The following is a 21,902-nucleotide window of genomic DNA, read 5'->3' as shown; positions in this document are numbered from 1 at the left end:
GTTCGGCACTCCTTTGTTTTTAAAGCCACAGTTATTAGTATCAAGAAAGCATGCAAAGAGCTGGGGAATACTTTGTGTGCCCAAAAAAGAGAGGGAGGGAGGGAGAGAGGAGGGGGGAAGAGTGTTTCTATGCCTGTTGGGATCATGCTTAGAGAAACAGGGAGACACATTATTAGGGTCTGGTTTTAAATAGAGCATCAAGGTCTGTTTTTGGGGGGAAGAACAAAGTCCTGCAGCTGTGAAGGGAAAATGGGCTGGTGCAGGCAGAACAAAGGAGACCCTATAAGGATCCAGCTTTCCCTTTGGTGCTGCAAGGCTTTAAACTACAAGCCAGAGAGCAATGGGGAATGCACCGATGGGGGTTTGAATGCTGCTGTTGAATGCACATCATGTCTGTAGATTGTTTGATAGAGAAAATCCCCACAGTTGGCTTGGGGTTTCTAAGAGAGCAGTGAATATGAAATCCTTTTTCTCCAGTAGGTGCTACACAGGAATGACCTGGGGACACATTAGACAGTGATAAGTGACTCTCTCCATCCCCTTTTATCCTGTTTACAATACAGAGGCTTTCCTTGAACAAAACACTTTTTTTTTACTCTCCATGCTCCTGGCTGTTGTGTCTAAACGAGCCAATTTGCTGAAGGACTCCTCCTGGAAGGACTTGAAGTCTAACAAGAACAGACGCTTGGTTGCAGCATGTTGTTTCGGGCGAAAATCAATTTCTTCACAAAAGAACAGAAATTCATGCTTGTATTTCAGTGCTTGCCACTTCATCAAAACTCTTGTGATACTTCTTAAAGCCCTGGCCAGGAGGGAAATCCCGGCATCTATTTTCATTCAACCTCTCTATTTCCAGAAAGTGTTTGAAAACAGTGTATAATGACTCAGATAAGGGAGAGCAAAGAACGAGGACTGAATGTATTTGTTACTGCTGCAGTTAATGTTTTTTATTGATACGCTATTTATTCTTAGACTGATGTGATTTCTGTGGCTTGAGTTACTATTAGACATCCAGGGAATAATCTTTCGCCAGAGACCTGGCTTGCTGCATGGCAGGGCAGAGCGGACAAAGAAAGTTTCATGCATCATCTGAGATGCAAGGGATGGATCCACAGGAACAAGAATCTCTCATTTATTAAAGATATGTAGTTATTTCACTCATTTATATCTGTACGATGCTCAGTGACTTGTTCTCCTGTGATTAGACTGCATTCTTCAGGTGCACACCCTGTAAATGAGCAACAGCAGAAAAAAACAACACTTTGGAGACTGTTCCAGTCTCAAGGTTTCACATTTTGCCCAGTGTCACATAAGAAGGTGTCTGCCTTAAGCTTCCCCACCTCTTAAAATAATTTCTCATCTTTCCTCCAATGCTTGCTGTCCTTCAGTATCTTGAATTTTTGCTGTAAACTTATTTAGGCTTTGCCTAAGTGAAGAAAAGTGCAGAATAGGGCTGAGGTTGCTGAAGACAGCTTATGATTTAAAACATTGTGTTTAACTGTATTAGAGCATTTTATTTGGATGGACGCAGTTTACCACATTATTCTTTGTGATAGAGCAGGTTTCTCTCCATACCACAAGTGGGACAGATAGCATGGACCCAGAAAAGGGTAGTAGCAGCCCAACATCAGGGAGAATTCAAAGCCTGAGGAACAAGTGTAAAATGACAATGTTTAAGCGAGGGAAGAAAGAGTGGAGAAGGAAAGAGCTGAGTGCTTACCTGGTCCATGAGGGCAGAGGCTACTCCTACTAACTTTTAAATGACGGATCTTGTGGTACTAAGTTGAACGCTTTACAGAATACATATTTTTCCCAATCAAGCTCTTATTAGTATGAAGTGGTGCTTCTTGACAAGAACTATTTTCCATTAAAGTACACTGACAAGAATGAGTTATAGTCCTAATTTTAGCTTTTTACTCAATCAATTTTTGTATCTGTATTTCTAATGTCCTCGTGCCCTCACTAACATCTACCCTTTTTTGATAATCCACCTTCTCCTTGATTATCCCATACGTTAAAAGGTTGCAGGAGTTCAGGTGGCTCAGCAGACTATGACCATAAAGCACGTCAGGTTTTGTGGTCCAGAACATATAAGAAAGGGTTGTGGCTTCAACTGCCCCTGATTATCTGGTCAAAACAACTATGTGCAGATGAATTAACTGAAAGCAGTCTTTCATACAACCCCAGGGCAAGGCCTAAGCTACCAGCCCTGTGAAAAATGACAGAGGAACCTGTTGTTACACAATGAACGGGTGATAACCTGGTGTAGGGAATTTGGTGGATCTGAAGGTAAAGGGAAAGCCCAGGATTATTAGGAAAACAAAGCTATTTGCACAATGGATGCCCTGAGCTGATCATGACCACTTGTGAACAAGCCTTTGGAGTTAAAGTAGTTCTATGAAAATGAAAGACTGAATGGGACAGCTAGACAAGGTTCAGAGAAGACGGTGTTGTGATTTAACCCCAGCCAGCAGCTAAGGACCATGCAGCCGCTTGCTCACTCCTCCCCCCTCCCAGTGGGATGGGGAGCAAAATAGGAAAAAAAAGTAAAACTCGTGGGTTGAGGTAAGAATGGTTTAATAACTAAAATAAAATAAAGTACAATAATAACAATAACAATGAAAAGGAATATATCAAAAGAGAGAGAAATAAAACCCAAGAAAAGACAAGTGATGCATAATGCAATTGCTCCCCACCCGCAGACTGATGCCCGAGCAGCAATCTGCCCCTCCCGACCAACTCCCCCCAGTTTATATGCTGAGCATGACGTTCTATGGTATGGAATATCCCTTTGGCTAGTTCGGATCAGCTGTCCCAGCCATGCTCCCCCTCAGCTTATTGTACACCTGCTTGCTGGCAGAGCATGGGAAACTGAAAAATCCTTAACTTAGGATAAGCACTACTTAGCAACAACTAAGACATCAGTGTGTTATCAACATTATTCTCACACTAAATCCAAACCACAGCACTATACCAGCTACTAGGAAGAAAATTAACTCTATCCCAGCCGGAAGCAGGACAGATGGTAATGATGATCAAAGAGCTGGAACAGCTATTTTAGAAGAGATGCCTAGATGTAGAATTCATCTTACTTCTTGCTCCGTATCTGCATGTCCATGTGTGCTAGTCACCTAGGCTTCTAGAGGTGACCTGACTTCTAGAGACCCCACTGGGAGTACTGTGTTCAGCTCTGGGACCCTCAGCATAAGACAAGGACCTGCTTGAGTGGGTCCAGGGGAGGGCCAAGAAGATGATCAGGGGGCTGGAGGACCTCCCCTGTAAGGACAGGCTGTGAGAGAGCTGGGCTTGTTCAGCCTGGAGAAGAGAAGGCTCTAGGGAGACCTTATAGCAGCCTTCTAGTAATTAAAGGGGGTCTACAGGAAAGATGGGGGGGGACTCTTTATCAGGGAATGTAGTGATAGGACGAGGTGTAATGGTTTTTAACTGACAGAGGGCAGGTTTAGATAGGACATTTGGAAGAAATTCTTCACCATGAGGGTGGTGAGGCACTGCAACAGGTTGCCCAGGGAAGCTGTGGATGCCCCAACCCTGGCAGTGTCCAAGGCCGGGTTGGATGGGGCTTTGAGCAACCTGGTCTAGTGGAAGGTGTCCCTGCCCATGGCAGGGGGGTTGGACTGGATGATCTTTAAGGTCCCTTCCAACCCAAACCATTCCATGATTCTATGAAGTGGAAGCAGTTCATATGACCAAAGCCAGCTGTCTTAGCTGACACCACCGACCGTGGTGGGAATCTCAAGTAACTACTTTGCAGTGTGCATACCCGGCAGGCTCACGGACTGGTTTGGGTTGGAAAGGACCTTTAGAGATCACCCAGTCCAAGCCCCCTGCCACGGGCAGGGACAACTGCCACCAGACCAGGTTGCTCAAAGCCCCATCCAACCTGGCCTCGAACGCTTCCAGGGATGGGGCATCCACAGCTTCTCCGACAGCCACAGAAAGGTTTGGGTGCCCCTCAGACCCCCACAGGCAGATGGTCCCTCTCTCCTGGCAGCCATGGGCTTGGGAGAGATGACGGGGGGCGGGAGGGGGGGCTGCGGGGTCAAGCGAGGAAAGGCGAGCTGGGGACAACTGCCCGCTTCACCCGGCCACCACTGGAAACCCGGCCGCTGCCAGGCCGAGGACAAAGCCATGGAACCCTCCCTGCACGGCCGGCCAGGCTGGGATCTAACGTTGTACACAGACCGACCGCCCCCCCCCTTCGCCGCCCGCCCCCGCCCCGACGCCCCGCGGATGGGCGGTGGCGGGACGGCGATCCGGCAGCGCCCCCTGGCGGCCGCGCCTGGCCCTGCGAGCGGCGCAGGCGCAGGAAGGGGGGGGAAGCGTGTGTCCGCGTATCCGCGGCCGGCGGAAGCGGAAGTCGGCGGGGCCGGAAGTGGATGGCGGCGACGTGGGTCGGTGGAGCGGAGGCGGGCGGGTCGCGCTGCCGTCATGGAGGGGCTCTACCACCAGACCAACAAGTGCGTGAGGCGACGCGACGCGGGGCGGGCGGCGTGGTAGCGGGACGTAGCCCCCGAGGACCCGCGGGAAGACTGGTGCGGGGCCGGGTCTGAGGGCGGACACCCGGCCTGCGGGCCAGCGCCCTCTCAGCGCCCTTTAAAAGCTTTTTTTTCTCATAAAAATTCTCTTCCACCCCGGCGCGTTGCCGTGAGGACAGTGCTTCAGCGGCAGAAGGAAGCAAAAGCCTGTCCCTCCGGGCTGGCCGTGTGTCTGTCCGGAGTCCCAGCCTGCTGTTAGCCACGTCAGTCCGAAAGCAAGCAAAGCCTGCTCGCCTCGGGATTTTAAAGTACAAGATTGCAAGTAATCACTGAAAACAAGTGATGCTGTTTTGTTAAATTTACTTACCTTTAAGGCATACTAATTTAGTAGCATTTTTGTGGCAGCGGGGGTTTCGAGATGGCTAGCAGACTCAGTTTAAACCACCTCGGGAAACGGGTGACTCCTTGATGATAAAAACCACTCGGTTTCACAGATAATGCTAATCTGCTGAGGTAGAAGTGGTATGAAAAGTGCAAAATAAGGCAAAAAATCTTGCAGCTCTGTGTGATACAGTTAACTTGTGGGAAAGAGGCCAAAGGAAGCAGTTAATTGAAATATTCCAAATTTCTGCAGTAATGGGTTTCTTCATTGAGCTCTGTTGAAGGAGGTAGTGTGGTAAGTAAGAGAATTTCATTGGATAATGATATAGAGCAACCCTGTAGGGAGAAGCACGAAATCCTGCCTGGTCTTGGACACGTCCAGCAGGGATGGGGCATCCACAGCTTCTCTGGGGATCACAGTCACTGAGCTGTGTTTTTGTTGCAGTTTGTTGTCAGTCTGCGGATACTCTGGATTTTCAAACTCTCTTCCCACCTTTTCCCCAGACTTACTCTGTTTTCTGGCATGGGAAGAGTCCTGGTGAGCGTGAAGTAGTTTTTCTGATCCAGTTGCACATGATCTGATTTGGCTTCTATACCTGGGTTTCTAAACAAGCACTTCAAGAGCATTTCAAGAGCAATGCGAGTCTCAAGCTGTCTGGGGTGTCCTAGAGAAATTGATTGAAAAGAAAACTATAAACAAGTATGGGTTGCAAGATACTGGATATTGAATTGGTTCTCTAGTTAATTCCAAGTAATGTGGTACTTGTGACATACTTGATGATCTCTTTAGCAGCGCAGTGTCGTGATTTGGAAGGTAGCAAGCCCTGATAGTTATTAAAAAAATCTCATAATAACTGAAGAATAAATATTTTATTACTCTGTAAGATAAGTTGGTTTCAGAGGTCTGGCTTCATAAACATTTGTGCTGTAGTTATCAAATGGTACATACATCAGAAAAAGAGTCACTAATGTGACCAAAATTATGATCTCTTTAATATTTTTTTTTTGAAAAAAGGAAATTATATTTTTGTAACTTTTTAAGTGTATTTCTTGAAGTCTGAATCCCAGCTGCTGTGAGATTGTTCACACCAAGTATGGCCAAAGGTCCATCTGTCCCAGTGTGTGTTTAGCATTGCCTAACTGCAGATCTCTAGGAAAGACAGTAAGAAACGGGCAAATGTATGTGATACTTTCATTGAATATTGCCCCAATCTCCCAGAAATGTGAGGCTTGGGGGCTTCTTGAAACAGAGGAATGTAACAACCATCAGTGTTTGGTTGTTTTTTTGTTTTCCTTTGCCACTGCTTGTCCAGCAACAGTAATTCCTTCTCTTTGATTTTAAGCTTTTAATTTCATTTGATGCCTCTGTAATTCATATGTTGTAAGAGACAGTGAAAATCATTCCTTATTCACCTTCTCCTGTGCCATTTATGCTCTAGGGTATCTCTCCGCTATCACCTCCAGTCCAGACTGAACAACTGTTTCTTGTATAAAAGCTGTTCTGTACTTTTCATAATCTTTATTGTCCTTCTCTGAGCCTTTGCCAGTGCTTCTGTTGCCTTTTTGAGAAAGGAAGGGCAAAACCTGTGTTTAATGTTGAAGATGTGTACTACCCATTTATGCAGTGACATAAAAGTATGGTGTCTCATCAGTACTCTTGACTTTAGTGGTGCACTTAGGTGGTGTTTCACTGCAGATCTATTATTAAGGTCTCACTTGTACCAACTCTCCTCCCAGTCAGATCTTCCCTCTGCTGTGCTCACCACTTGTGAGTTCCTAGTGTGAATCTGAAATCTGGTCTCCATGGTTGTCTTGGAGTAGGTAGATCTTACTGGCTTTCAGCATGCCAGGTGTGTGGCATGGGGGAGAGCCCCAGTTCAGGTTATAAATACAAAAAGGGAGCTAGAACTGGATTGGAAATCTCTGAAGAAATAAAAGCCCTTTCCCCTTGATTTTTGTTTTTAAACTGAAAGTTATTTTGTAGATGCATATTAAGTGAAAGCACAGCTTTCTTCATACTGAAGAATTGGGGTTTTTTTTGTGTTCAGTGATGGGCTGTCTGCACTGAATAGCATGTAGCTGATCCTATTCTGTTCTAAAAAGTACTTAAAAGAAGCTGAAAATTGAGGTATTGAAAAATGATTTGATTTTGTAGCTGCTAACTGACTTCTCCTGTTAATTTACTGTCATTTGATAGGCAAGTCCATGAGGTCCAGTCTTATATGGGGCGCCTGGAGACTTCAGACAAAGAGTCAGTACACTGTAAGTAATTAGTGAGAAAAGTCCCACTCCAGTACTGATTTTATTTAGCTTGCATCTTTAACCTTATATGGGTCATCATTGTATTTACAATCATTATTGGAACAAATTTGGCTCTTCAGTCATTGTGATCAACTGTTGAGACGCATCACCAATTTGGAATGCATTAAAATTATTTTACTGTTTGACTTCAATAGGGTGATGTTTTGTATGAAGGACAGTGGAAAAGACAGAACTCACTGTCAGGTTATGCTGTGGAGGCCTTCAACATAGGTTAAAAAACCCCACACTGTTGCACTCATGGAGGTGTAGTGAACACATTGATGTGGACAGAACTGCAAATTCGGAACATCACTGGGCTAGTTTGTTAGAAGCTCAAAAAGCTGAGAAATGTGGTTGTGTATCTGTCCTGTTATGTTGCTATTCCTTGAGCGTCCACTAATTGGCGGTCTTCCCCAAAAGATGCTTAGTCCAGTTTCTGGGGAAAATGCCGTGATTTGGTGTGCAGGAATTTAAGCAGGATGATTTTGATAGTTCCCGCTTGCATCAGAGTCGGAACCTGTAATTCCATCTGCTTATGAGAAATAGGTAGAACAACTAGGTCTGAAATTGCTTCAGTAAATTTGGACTATAACCCTATGCTAATAAAATGACTGTAATAAAATGCTGTGATATGTTGTGGCAGGACTTTTTACCCCAGTGTGGAATTGGCAAATGTATTTTGGACCTGTGTTTGAAGCCTTAATTCCTGTTTGAGTAATTGCTAATGGACCTCATCAGGAACTTCTGAAGGGAAGGGACACTGCATTGGCTGGATAAATTTATGCACACGTTGATTGACTTCTGTTACCTTAAATATATTCGTGAAGCACAACTTCACTGTAGAAAGGGCCGTGATAACTTTCCTATCAAAATAACGACTTGTCTACTGGTTGTGTTATCTGTGGTGGTTGTACTACTCCCAGTACAATGGCAGACTTCCCAGACTGCTGTTCACTGGATGTGATTTTGGAACCTCTTGAAAATTAGCAGAATTTGCCATCTTGCCTCTGCTACTTGAGACCATTTCAAGAGATAAGATTATGTACCATCTTATGTAGTAAATAAATGAACATAGTTTCTCTCTCTATATAGATACAGATATGTGCTCTAGATATTAGTGTATATTTTAGGATTTATGGGAAAAGGATTATCTTCTGGTTGAAGAGCAGGAATAGGAGCCAGGAAATCAAACTTCCTGTTGCAGCTTTTCTTTTCCAACTTTGGGCAAATAATCCCTTCTTGCTCAGAAAAGCCTAAGATGACTAAGATAGTAATACTATTGTTTGGACTAGCAAAAGCTGATGTAATTGTCTGCTCTCCTCATTGCTTTTCTGTTAAGTTTAGCTGTACTAAATGATGGCGACATGAATCAGGACAATTTGATTGATTTGTGCCTGTATACGTGGGTTAATTACTCTTTGATTGTGTGAGATCAAAGGGCAAAGAGAAGGGGTTGTATGTGCTGTTTGCTTTTCCGGGTTCTGCTGAATGTGATTTTCTGGAAAGTCCTGAAGTACTGTGGAGTAGTTAGCAGTTGGTTAATAATGCTTTTCTGTATACCTCTTTAGTCTAAATGCAAAATAAGAACAAATGGTGTCTGTAGAATTTGGCAATTATTTATATCAGGTCTGACCATGGCAGTCTGAGACTTCAGGATTGTCCTCATGGCTGCACAGACATGACGGTGCTTCTGTCCTCTAATAATCAGCCTGTGGACATGCTTTGGAGGGTGCTTACCTTCAGCCTTACAGCTCACCTTCTTTAAACACAAGAATGTCAGATGATGAATAGTGCTCCTGTCTTTTGCCCTTCTGTGCAATTCTTTAATTTGTGAAATGCTGGGTTGTGACATGGTTAGAAAATGTGGTTGTCAGATGAGGAAGGGGGTTGTGGCTTGTACTGAGTTTTGCTGTACGACTACAGTAACTGAAACTGTATGATTGTCTTTCCCCAGTTGTGTCAGTTTCTCACCTCATTAAAGTACAAGTATATGAGTTTGTGTTGTGTACTATTGCCTCTCTGCTATTCCTACGCAGATTATCAGAAGCAATTGCAATGTAGATGATTACAGAGGCAATTATTTTGTGGCCGTGTTTTCCCACTTGCAAGGGCTTCAGCCCTGTTTTGGCCATGTCTTTCTGAGCTGCTTGTCCAGTCTGCCAGTTCCTGTCAACTCTGAATCCTTCCCATTCTCCTTCAACCTTCGCTGCTCTGGTTATGGATGATGTATATTAATTCTGTGTTAACAGTTTTCAGAAGTTTAAATTGCCATTGTTGTGAGAGTCATATTGGCTATTAGCTTGTGTAAGCAAATCCTGCTGAGGGAACAGGAAGGGGCTGCAGGGGGAAATGTGGGAGCTTTAAATCCTAATACATGTTGCTGATAGGGAAAGAGGCTCAGGTGTCTTGAAAGAGCAGGGGCTTTCCTAGCTTCCTTCTCAGAGGAGGAGGGAAAGGCAAGTGTCTCAAATTACTGAGTTAAAGAAGTGGCTTTTCATGATACCTGTAGTTCTCAGTTATGATTTTTTTCATCCAGTAAGGATCTGCATGTGTCAGGTGTTAAATACTGGTTTGAATGCTTTTGAGCTTTTACCTTCACTCAGATTGCAGTTCTTTAATTCAAATCAAATCACATTTTTATTTCCTTGCAGTAGTAGAAAATGAGATTCAGGCAAGAATAGACAATATATTCAGCAACTTGGAACGTCTGGAAATCCTGTCCAGCAAAGAACCTCCCAATAAGCGACAGAATGCTAAACTGTAAGTTCACCGTCTTTGCTATGATAATGTGCTGTAGTCTTTGTAATTATTTTCATTAAATTTATTGAAGTCCTTTGCCTTTTGAGTGAGACCTTTATACTTTGCATAACTTATCTCTGTGCTCTACAGTAGCAAAATTGGGGCACAGAGGCAAAATCACTTCCCTGCATTTAACCACAGACTGGTGATGGAGCTGGATTCATGGCTCTGTTCTGAGATGAGCAGAACATGGCACTTCAAGGCTTAAAAAAATTTCTACTCTCTATGGCGTTTGCTTTTAATGCCATTTGTGGAGGTAAGGATTAAAATTACTTCAGTTGATGTCATTTTCTCTGGACCATTTTCCTAGCTGTTGGTGACTAACATAAGGAGGTTTCTAAAGTTAGCACTGGTTTGAACAGGAGATTGGACCAGAGACCTCAGGACTTCTGTTCTAATTTATTCTGTAACTCTACTATTAACATTTAGTCCCAAAATGCCTTTGTAGATACTAGGGTAGATTTCATGTCACCTGTATTAAAGAGGTCAGTACCTGAAATAGTCATCAAATATTTAATCAGAGGCAATGGAGTTCTGGATGTTATTTGTTTTAGCCTAATGGAGATGTCTCCTGTATTGTCCACTGAGTTTTAAACTCCTTTTAATAAAAACTCAAACTTAAGAACATGGTGCTAATTAATGAAACTTGAAAGCTTAATCTTTTATGTGCATGAGGGTCATAAAATAGAAACTGTTCAAATCCTACCATCTTTCCAAATCTGTGTTAAATGAGGAAAATATATATATATATATATAAAACTCCTGAAGAGACTAGTCATGGGATAGCGTGTCCAAGACAGCTCAAGAATTCTGCTACACATTCTGTCATTAACCTCCAGTTAAATAATCACCTGTTTAGTAGAAAAATGAGGCACGGAAGATCTAAGTCTGGAATATGGGCCTAACATTGAATGTCCTCACCTTCTAGGTAGAACCCATCATTCTTTATTGTTCGTCACTGTTAATTTATAATGCTCCATTGTTCATATAAAAAACACCATCCCTGGGAATGTCTTCCTGTTGTTGATCCTTTCTAGCCGAGTTGACCAGCTGAAGTACGATGTTCAGCATCTGCAGACAGCTCTGAGGAACTTTCAACATCGCCGTTACATCCGGGAGCAGCAGGAGCGACAGCGAGAAGAATTGCTTGCACGTACTTTCACTACTAATGTAAATATATTCTTTGTTTTAGATCTCTGTGTTCTAGAAGCCATAGTCTTTCAGAGAAGTTTCAGGCAAGATGTAGGCATGACTCTCTTAGATTGCTGCTGTGAGATGTAAACGGAGTAAAGATAGAAAAGAACAATAATATGTGTTAAAAAAGTACAACACTCTTGTGAGGAAAAGTTGGGCTAATAAGAGGCAGTAGTAAAAGACTCCAGAAACTGCTGCTCATATTTTATCCAGTGCAGTTCTACCTGACTATGTAGCAGTTTCAGAAGGGTGAATGAGGTACGTACCGAAGTATACATTTTACTTGGATTTGTCTCAAATGTCTTTGTCAAGTCCTGAGATTTGTAAAATGTCTGGCTTTTGTACACCCTGCTGTCAGTAGATGTCAGCAAGCTTTAATTTGTCCTAATATAAATCACACAGCTGGCAAAAAACACTTTGCTTTTCATCTATAAATGACTCAAAAGTTTTTAATAACAGGAATGTGTTTCCACCTGTTCTTGTTAATTCTTAGTTCCTCCACTGGGACGTCACCCCAGTGCAAATATCTGGAGGAATTTTGCTCTGAATATAGTAGGTTTGCTTTCAGATTTCACTTTTCTGTAACTCAAAAGCTAGTCTTTGTTGTTGTTGTTGTTGTTAAAGGCATGTAACCTAACATTCATTATTTGTGTTGTCATTCATTGTTAACGGCAAGGAGGAATAAATGTGAGCAGTCCTCTTTTCTTGAGATTTGGGAAGTTCAATGCACTTTTCAGAGCCTGACGTAAAGATGACATCTAGCATTTTGTTGGCTATTTTGAAATTATAAACAAGACTTGAAAGGAACACTGAAATTTGAAACCTGATTTGTTTTCAAAACACTGTGGTGTTCCTCTGCAAATACAGAGAACTTTTCCTGTAGGAAAACTTGTTGACCAGAAATAAAACCTGTGTAAATGGAACAGTTTTGAAGAGCAGTAGCAGGCTTGCAAATGCAAAATAAATGGCAAATTGTTTTTTTCTCCTTTAGATGTTGAAAGGTGTCTCAAGATGAAAAAGAAAAGCATGATTATTTTGTATTTCTTTTACCTCGTTACAAAAATGTGACTTTTAAAGTAGAATGACCCTTTAATAGGAAAAGGATGATTTATTTGTCAGTTATTGGCCTATCTGTTTTGGTTAGAAGTTTACACAGTTTCTATTTTTATACTACCCTATTCTATTAAATAGAAATGTCAACTGAGCATGTAAGCATCCTGAATAAATCTGTAACATACATAACAGCTTTTGAAAGCTGTAGCAGTTTTCTGAACATTTTGCTTAATTCGAAGATAAATGTGGTCTTTATCTTTAAAGCCTTCCCTTGTACCATTCTGGAGAAAATCACTAACAGCAAATGAAAGATATGATGCCATCTAGCCTTTCTGTGAGGAGGGTCAAAAATCTACTTCAATATTTTTCTTGCTGCCTTGCGGTGTATAAAAAAAATCTTACAAGCTCCTCGTATAGGAAATGGATTCCCTGCTGACTGGAAGTTTAATAAATATCTGAAATAATAGCCCTTCAGATGCAAATCCAAGTGCTTCTGCTCTGCAGACTCATTGAAGAGGAGACACTTGTTTCAACCTTAGTGCTTCATTAACATCTGATCAAAGAGATGTATATGCTGTCATGGCGTCTTCATCCAGTAACTTTGACCCTGCAACTGCTAACAGCTCTGTCCTTTATTCTTCATTCTTTTACAGCAAGCAGAACACCCACCTAGGCAGTACAAGATCTAACACTGGATCGTACATGTCATTCCCGTAATAACATTTTTTTTTTTTTTTTTTTTTACAATAATCAGCAGAGTCTACTCAGAGCAAGTTTGGTATTGTTGCATGCATCTAACCTACAGCTGACAGTCAGATGTAGGATATTAACCATCTTTGGCCCTAAATATGAATTCTGCATTTTGGTAGTTCTTGTTCTGAGTACATGAAAGCAGGTAAGCCAGTGTTTCCACACTTCCGTCTTACCAATATCATGATTCCTGTTTGTAAAACAATGGAGGAGTGATGAGCTATTATCTTGACTCTCTGGATGGAATGGTGTCCAGAGAAGATTAAACTGGAGGTCTTGGAAAGACAAAAGTGATCACATCCTCTGACCTCTTGTGCAATCCAGATTACAGAATTTTATCCAGTTACTTCCATTTCAAGATTCATAGTTTCTAATTGAGCTAATGCATCTTTTCTGGAAAAACATTAATTTTTTTTTTTTTTTTTTTTTAGATAAGGCCTTGGGTGTTGAGTGAGTCAGACCTTCAGGGAGCTAGGTTCATGTCTGCCCTCACTATCGGAAGTTTGCATCATGTTGTAAATGAATAGAATGTCATCTCCCAGACATTGTGTTTTGCAGGCCTTTTGTAGCTTAGAAATCTGATATTAAATCTTTCAAAAGTCTTTCACTTGCAATGATCAAATGACTCAATGTTAAACACCTTCTGTTAGTTTTGATGTTCTCTCTTGTAATACCCTTTCCTACATATATCATAAACTGAGATTATAAAAAATTCTCCACTTTTAATCTGACTTTTTATCCTTCGAGATCTAATTGCAGTTGAACAGCTGATCAGCTTTGCCTTTTGGCTTGCTTCCTGTAGGCTTCTCTGAATTACTTTCTTCACTCAAATATTAATGTTGTGTTTAATATCCTTATGAAAAAAAAAATGTTTAAAATGTAACCCTTCAAGTCCTGTGAAGTTTTTGCCACATTTGTTTCTGCATGTTCTTTTTCTGGATCTAAGTATGTATGGGCAGTATGAGTGAGCAGGCAAGGTAACCAAGACCCTGCATTTCCCCTACAGGACTCTGACACCACCATACCGATCGACGAAACATTACAGTTTAATGAATCCCTCCAGAATGCCCATCGTGGCATGGATGATCTTATTGGCAGTGGGACCAACATCCTTCAGGGGCTGAGGGACCAGAGAGTGACATTAAAGGTGGGGGCATCGATTTTTACCAAAAAGACCCCACGTTTTTCTGTGTTTGTGATGACCAGGCTAAGTAAAATCAATACATGAGTTTGTTTCAGTACACTGCTTCGAGCTGAGAATGCTGGGAAAGGCCCAAACTCCATTTTAACTAAACCTGAAATCTTTACATTTTATCATCTTAATAGGAGCATCTTTAAGCTCTTTTTATGGCTGAATGGCCTAGCAGTCTTCACCTGCACGGTAGTTAGTATCTGGAGTGCTGAATGTTATGTTTTGTTTCCATATGGTTTTTTTTTTGTTTGTTTGTTTGGGTGTTTTTTGTTCAAGTGAAGAATGGGAAGTAATGGCTAGCTCACAGATAGATAACTGATTCAGATGAACATGACTCAGAGCAACCACAAAGCTGGTGTAAAGTACTTGTGTTTAAGATTAGTAATAAAGATAATACTCTCTCAGGTCTAACGCACCTCAACAATATATCCTTCCCTGAATACTGTTAATGACGGCTGTATTTCTTCATGTCTCTTAATAACAAATATTTGTCTTTTATTTTAAAGACTGTTCAAAGTGATGTTAAATTTTGAGCGAATAGCTCAAAGATACAAAAGGCTTTTTAATAAGAAGTGTGTGTTGGGGGAAAGCTAGATTGCTGAAAAATGTGGGGAAATCCCTACCTGTGTTCCATTCATCTTCTGATGGGGATAACTATTGTTGTCTATTTTGTGATATTGCTTTGTTTTGGGATGTATCTGCCAGAGGATTTAAGCATTTTTAATTGCTAACATAAATCCCTACATTTGGTCAGATGAATCGCACCTTAAGCTCCATGGATTGTAGACTAGGGTTTCACTGGCTATAAAGGCAGTTCAGCCAGCTTGTATACAGACAGCTGAACTGTACATATGTATGGGTTTCACTCTTAAAATGCATAGGCGTTTTGCTGGAGCAACTTCCAGAACCTGTAGTACCCATTTCCTGGGAGTTAGTAGAGCTGGGCGTCTTCACAGGGCAGAGTTGCTAGGTGCTTATTTTAATCCTAATGTCTTGTTGCAATTCACAAGCCAGGTACTTCCTATCCTGATCACAGAGGTCCACAATGACAGAAAGCAGTGTTGTAACTCCTTTTCTACTCTGTAGTCTGGTGATCAGTACCTGCACTCACAAATGTTACATGGATGCATTAAAGCAGAGTTTGAAGTCGAGTTCTTTCCTCTCTGAGGTGAAGGATAGCTTCTTGGTTAAGGTTACTTATTCACTGACCTAGTGAATATATATTTCTTTTTAGACAAAGTCAGTTACTGGAAAAACTTTGAATAAGATGTAGCTACTCAGTGTGGTAGTTAAGCATTCATTTAAGAGATATGTTGTAGCTGAGTAGTCTAGCTGTAGGACTAGTGGGTAGAAGGACGGATTCTGCTACCATCTCATGAAGAAAAGGGTGGAAGGACTAGTTATTAGTGCCAGGAGAGGATTCAGGGTTGTGAATGCTTTTTGGAAAAAGTAGCTTCCTTAAAGTTCCTACATCCTTGAGATTATACACATCTGTCCTCTGCGTTTAGCACTGGATAGCTTTGGTGGCTGCTCACATTGGCTTGGGGCATCCAGTCATTAAAGTGCACGAGTGTACCTGTGCTTCACACAGGGAATTTGACTTGTTGATTCTGCAAGATGGTAAGTCACTGATTCAAGGTAATCTCTAATGAGTGACTGAAGCACTTGGTTTCTGGGGGTTCCTGAGAAGGAAGTGCGTACATCACAAGTTAGGAGAACTTAACCACAGTTGGCAAATATGATAAAGGAACAGGACCTGCTGCCTCAAAGACATTGAGAGGAAATACTGTTTTGTGTTATAGTCCATGGTCCTGTCTTGCTGCTTTTGCTAGTTAGATTGCAGTAACGTGACTGGATTCCTATTAGATTATGATGGGCCTTCCGCAAATGTAGGCATGCCTTGTCTCAGCTGACAAATTGTAGCAAGTTAAGCATATTTCGGGTCAGGATTGTCATAGTAAAGTTGTTAGTGTGTCTCTGCCCACTCCTACTGATAGTCTGTTCTTTTGGGAGCATCATGTTCTTATGTTTTCAAGAGGATATTTCTTCTTGCTCAGAGATGAGGAAACATCTGTTCATATTCCTCTTCCCCTTAGCTTAGCTTTTTTTACACTATCAAAGACTTTGTTGCCTGTTTACAAATCTGCCAGAAGCAGCTAGCGTAGAGACAACTTAAAAGGTAAATGAGTTAATTTGGAAGCATGTTATTCTATGTAACTTCTTGGGTATTGGATATAAACAGACAGGTATGAACGAAGTATTCCCAAATTGTCACAAGTCTATAGCTGTTCTAGTTGTACAGTTCGTTCCATGGACTGCAAGAATTGAAGAGTCTTCACTTTTCCTATTGTTTGCTTTCATTTTAAAGATTCATATTCGGTTTCTCTTCTCCAAGCAAGGTTTTCTTTTGTTCTGAAGTCGTGTGAAAAGATTGCTGCAGAGACAGGAACAGTGCTGAACTTGAAAGCATAGTATCCAGGGGTTTAATGTGAGGTGTATGAAATGAAGGTGAAAAATGTGATTATGTTTTACTAGCAGAAACATAACCTGATTTCAGCAAAGGGCCTGAATACCTACACAGCCTTCTACAGAAGAAACTGATTATCTAATTTGGTATTGCAAATCTGTCTGTTTTATGGATTAAGAAACTGTTTGTGCATGTATGTCTAATACAGTTTATATAAATTCTGTCCTCAGCTTTTCTGATCTTAGGTTTATATTCAGAACAATTCCCAAATTTCACCTTTTTATTCTTCTTAGACCAAAGATACAGTGGACTGTGAGAACAGAAGCTAGAGTTTTTATTTTAAAGTTAAAGCATGGTAGTAGAGCATTGTGATGGGAATCTGTGCTATTGACCTTGCTCAGAGAAGAAATAACTTAAGTCTTACAGCTTTCTGAAGCACGGTGTTCTGTTAAGGACTTGGACCCAGAAGTCATTTTGAGAGATTAGGTTCATTATCATTGCCATGGCGTGACAAGGTTACTTTCTAGCAGTACCCGTCTTTGTGCACACATAGGTGTGATGGAGGCTGGTCCTGGCCAGCGTATCTCTGATTGCATGCTGTGAGCTGAGCCGTGGTGCTCAGTGCAGCATCTCTGCCTGCCCATCGGTATGTTACCCATTTGTCTAGCTTATCTAGAAACGTCCTTCTCACCTACCTGTACTATCGTGACTCTGTAGCCATGAATTCTCTCCCTTCTTCCCAGATGGGACAATACCCAGCTCTGAACTGTGCCCAGAGTACATCTATGTGCTGCTTGTATTTCATACAGTTCCCTTTGACTATTGCCCCGAAATAAAGTAGCAATATTCCTGCTGCACGGCAGTAGTGACTCCCCCAGCTCAATTCTGGTACCTCCAGTTCTGCAGCTCACTGTGTTTAACTGTCATGTGCTTACTGCTGATGTGGTAACTGGTGGGATCCACATTCTTAATAACACCAACTGCTTCAGCAGTGAAACAAAACTGAGGTGTGGGCCTGCCTGCAGTACATCTGCTAGCAGTCTTTGTTCAGTGCTTTTCTCCGGAAGGATTTCTTGAAATTGCCTTAATTACACTTCTGTATGTCTTTCATTGCACTCTACCATTAGCCTTACAAGTTTCTGGACTTCCTTCTCAATCTGTTGTTGGTATGAACTGTACTTCAGTGGGAGGTTCTGCAAGAAAGGTTGTCTGATCAAGAAGCTTCAAGCTCTTGTTAGACTGTATATCTCAAAAAGGACCAGAAAAACTCCTAATGCCTCTGTAGGGAGTGCATTTTCTCTGAGCCACTCTTTATGATGTCTCTGTCTGGACAGATTGTTTTGTATCTTTAACCACATTCCTGTTCATGTATGTGAATTAATTAGTCTCATCATCCACCTATTTCCAGGGTCCTGTGGCCATCTGCTCTTAAATTGTAGGAACTGTTGGCTGATAGCAAGTTCCCTTGATCAGAATTCATCACTTGCCACCCATGATGAAATATTCCTGGGCTGTGGAGTAAGAAGTGTTGGACCATGACGTTAATTGTTTCTTTGCTGTCTTTTTATTCTTAGGGTACTCACAAGAAGATCCTGGATGTTGCCAACATGTTGGGCTTATCCAATACAGTAATGCGGCTGATAGAGAAGCGAGCCTTTCAAGATAAATACTTCATGATTGGGGGAATGATTTTGACTTGCGTAATTATGTTTCTCGTCGTGCAGTATCTGACATGAACTGCTGAACTATTGCCAGAAGAGATCGTCTTTTGGAGCAAGATGGACTGTCCTCCAGACTGTACTTTCCTCTGAGTGCTGCTTTGGATGAGCCCCTCCTGTGAACTTCAGTTTACAAATCACACTCAGACACATGTTATGTGGAAAGCATGTAGGGAAACAAATTCCTCTGGGGATGCTGTAGTTGAGAATGGCCCTATAAAAATAACCTTAGCCTTTACTGCTCTCACCTTATTGTCTGCAGGTTTAAGAATCTGGTTAAATAGGAGGCAGAACTGAAAATTTTGCCCAGCTGTACTGCAAGGTAGGAGTGTCTTTTTGGGTAGATAGGGATAAGAGGATGCAAAGGCAGAGCATAAGACATAGTGAGCCTTTCCTGTGCTAGCTAGAAGTGACCCTGATCACTGTATTTTGCAATGAAAGAATGCCACTGAGGAGAATTTCACATTGTGGGCACACTCCTGCAGTGTAAGTGTGCAAAAAGAGGTGGGAAGTGAAAGGTTCCCATCTGCAAACTCACTGTTTTGCTTGGAGGGAGAAGGATTTATGGAGAAGGGTCTTAAAGCATGGTTATAACCTCAGCTAACTTTTTTTGTTTACACCTACAGTATTAACCAGCACAAATCTTCCCATTTTAGGCTGAAATGCTTCTCATCTCATCTGAGGTATGCTTTGGTACCTTTTTATGCCCTGCTGCTTCCAAGTGGAAGCTGAATGCTGTACTTCTGCCCGCTTTCAGTCAGATGTACATCAGGCCTGTGTTATCTCACTGTGCCTAGTGCCAAATCCAGCCTCTGAAAACTGGAAGATTCTGACATTTTTAATGCTAGTGCACATCACATTTTTGTGAGTTGTGTTCATTTTCTGAGGTGGTTGGTTGGGGTTTTGTGCTCTGTAGCTGGTATTTTTTGAATCGACGAAGCAGGCAAGTCCTCACTGTGCTCAGATTCAGATTTGTGGTTTTTATGTTCATAGAGCTGGAATGGGGTCTCTGCTGTTCTTTACATTCAGAATAACAGTGGGATCAGGGCAACAGACCTTTCTCTTCAAATCAGTTGTCGTCAGAAGAGTTCCCTGAAGTTATGTGCCTTGGGATGGTAAATAAACATCCCTCACCCTTGGGAAGGGTGTTCTTTGTGTTTTCTTTGTACCTGCAAAGTTACTGTGAAAGACATTCTTGTACATTCTCATACGTATCACCTCACAGATGATAGCCAACTTATATGTATCTCCTTGGTTGTAGGTATCTATCCACATTTAAACAATCACAATTATGAAATGCCTTGTTTAAATATGGTACTCCTTTCCCTGCACACTCGGGGGGGCTCTGTTAGAACGGCCATCCTGAGATTTTGGGCATCATCCGTTTCAATCAGCCTTCAGATACATTCCCATCCCAATTTGTGTACAAGTCTGGAGCATTTCCAGATGTCTGATAGTGGCACAGAAGTGTCATATTCAGATGATGTGGCATAATACTGGCAATTCCTTCATTTTTTTCTGTCTGGAATGGTTGTGGGTCTCTTAATTAGTAACAGATTACAAGTTTTGCATTCTATCTTTGCTGCAATAAGCTTTGCTTTTATTACATAGCCTGTTGCAAACTTTTGAGAAATGGTATTAATAACTGTAAAAAATGAATTTCAGTTAACATGGGCAAGTGAAACAGGCTTTAGCTGTGCTTGTTTACACTTGCATAACTGAACTATTGACTGACCTGTGTGCTGTGGCAGAGCAGATGAGAGTACCCAATTTGATCAGCTGTCACAGGCCAGTCAGCTTCATGCCTGGAACCCAGGGCAAGAGAAGAGTTAGCAGTCGGAGCGCTACCTGGCTGCACTGCAGACACAGGGGTGGAGACCAAGATGCTGTCACTGCTTGGATAATTCTATTGGATGGTTCAGCAGAAGAAAGCAGGAAAGCCTCAATGTTTGTTGGATATCTAGTGTGCTGCACGCCTGCTGGCTGTCTGTTTTGTGCTTAATGTGTTTAATGTTTCTGAATTGTTTTGTGCTCTTTGTGTTCAGTCTAGGCTAGGCTTTTCCAAGGAAACACATTAGCAGACCAAGTACAGAATCGGTTTTCATTTGAGCCCCAGGGGCTAGGGAATTGAAAGGAAGAGAGGAAGTCTGCAGTGATAGATCATCTGTCTTCCTGTATCTTTAAATCTTAAATCTAAATTTACCTTAAATTTATTGTAAATATGAAGTCTGATAGATTTGGCATTCTATGCACTTGCAAGATGATAATCTATGAGATCAGTTGGGTACCTTGTCAGGGATCCCTGGCAAATCTTTTTCTCTTCTCAGAAACTGGTCCAATTCCACATTAATTTTACAACTTTATGGTTTAGTGTTTAAAGAATGTCATTTGGTGGTGTTTAAAGTTTATATAGTTGTGACCTGGTGTAGCGGGATTTGTCTTATACCAAGGTGAGACTCTAGCCAATTTGTTTCCTTTTTTGGCTTGTGGCAGGAGCCATAAAATAATTGGAACTGGATTTTTTTTCTGTTTTTTGAGACAAGCTTGGCATTTTAATACAAGTTTCTCTGTTCATTTAGTTTGCCCTTTTAGAGTATCCTTGTTCTTGTGTAAGCTAATTTCCCTTTTGTAAGCAAAGTGTCCTTGGTATTTACTATGTCTAAAGGTGAGATGTGGGGCTTGAAGGAACCACTTAGGTAATGATGTGATGATGTGCAACTTCAGACAAATTTCTACAACATGTTAAGTCCAAAATGATTTACAAGAGCATCTGTGCTATCTCAGATGGTTAGTGTACAACCCTCAAAGCCTCTATCGTTACAGTGTGCCACATTAGGAGCACAGGTAGGATCAAGATCCCTGCTAACATGAAATGGGACAGAGCTGAAACCCTGGGTGGCTTTACACGTTGCTGCTACAGCTCTCTGTAAAGTTTCCTTTCTTACTAAGACTACATTTCCTTCAACAGAGCTGTTTTGCCTCTGAACAGCTGTGGCACAGCAAACGTTTCAGCTGTTGGATGAACTCTCTCACGAGAGGACACTGTGGAAATTAACTTGCCTCTGGAAAAAAACTTTTAACCAGTACTTTATACGTAAAGGGGCAAGGGTGGGACATGATGTGATTCATGTGACGTGTTATGTGAATAAAGATTTTTCAACCAAAATGAAGTTTTTTACCTTGACTAACATGTAAGGTGCCCAAGTACTTAAGCTGGACAAATCCAATATTCTAATACTGAGGCAGGTAAGGCAGAAGGCTGGCTTGGCCAAACGGGGAACCCCTGCCTGAGCTCAGATCTGAAAAAGGAGACTCACAAAGTGGAAGCAGCGGTCAGCTACCCTGGAGGAAGAGACAGATGTTGCTCAAGCGTCAAAGCCAAAGCTCAGCTGGCATTGAAACTAGCGAGGGATAAGACGGGCTTGTATAGGTGCATTGGTAGCAAAAGGAACCAAAGCTCCCACCCAAAGGGAAGGGGACACTGCAGGAGGCAGCTGGGTGACAGTCTTTCCCCCTGCAGTCTCTCCCACTGTTTGCCCACGCAGGAAGGT

The 21,902-nt window shown here is 41.9% G+C and overlaps 1 protein-coding gene across 4 annotated transcripts; it reads left to right on the top strand.

Moving 5' to 3' along the window:
• The first annotated feature begins 4,373 nt into the window (after positions 1-4,373).
• On the top strand, positions 4,374-21,517 carry GOSR2 (golgi SNAP receptor complex member 2). Of its 4 annotated transcripts, XM_052784951.1 has the most exons (7): positions 4,389-4,478; positions 4,676-4,804; positions 7,075-7,139; positions 9,830-9,938; positions 11,015-11,147; positions 13,981-14,121; positions 18,208-21,517. In XM_052784951.1, the coding sequence occupies exons 1-7, from the start codon at positions 4,450-4,452 to the stop codon at positions 18,367-18,369; spliced, it is 768 nt and encodes a 255-aa protein (XP_052640911.1). In that variant the 5' UTR covers positions 4,389-4,449; the 3' UTR covers positions 18,370-21,517. The 4 variants fall into 4 exon arrangements, with proteins under 4 accessions (XP_052640912.1, XP_052640911.1, XP_052640913.1 ...); XM_052784952.1 differs by lacking the exon at positions 4,676-4,804 and having other exon boundaries at positions 4,374-4,478; XM_052784953.1 differs by lacking the exon at positions 13,981-14,121.
• Positions 21,518-21,902: the final 385 nt, after the last annotated feature.

This window comes from Harpia harpyja, chromosome 4, assembly GCF_026419915.1.
Source record: "Harpia harpyja isolate bHarHar1 chromosome 4, bHarHar1 primary haplotype, whole genome shotgun sequence".
Classification (NCBI taxonomy): domain Eukaryota; kingdom Metazoa; phylum Chordata; class Aves; order Accipitriformes; family Accipitridae; genus Harpia; species Harpia harpyja.
Note: the sequence above shows the minus strand (reverse complement) of the source record. Positions and strands in the feature narration are given on the sequence as shown.

Excerpts from the sequence above, each read along its gene's own strand:
- GOSR2 (XM_052784951.1), top strand. The coding sequence starts at position 4,450 with ATGGAGGGGCTCTACCACCAGACCAACAA. Across the intron at positions 4,479-4,675 it reads CTCTACCACCAGACCAACAA|TGCTTCAGCGGCAGAAGGAA; the intron begins GTGCGTGAGGCG and ends CCGTGAGGACAG. Across the intron at positions 9,939-11,014 it reads AAGCGACAGAATGCTAAACT|CCGAGTTGACCAGCTGAAGT; the intron begins GTAAGTTCACCG and ends GATCCTTTCTAG.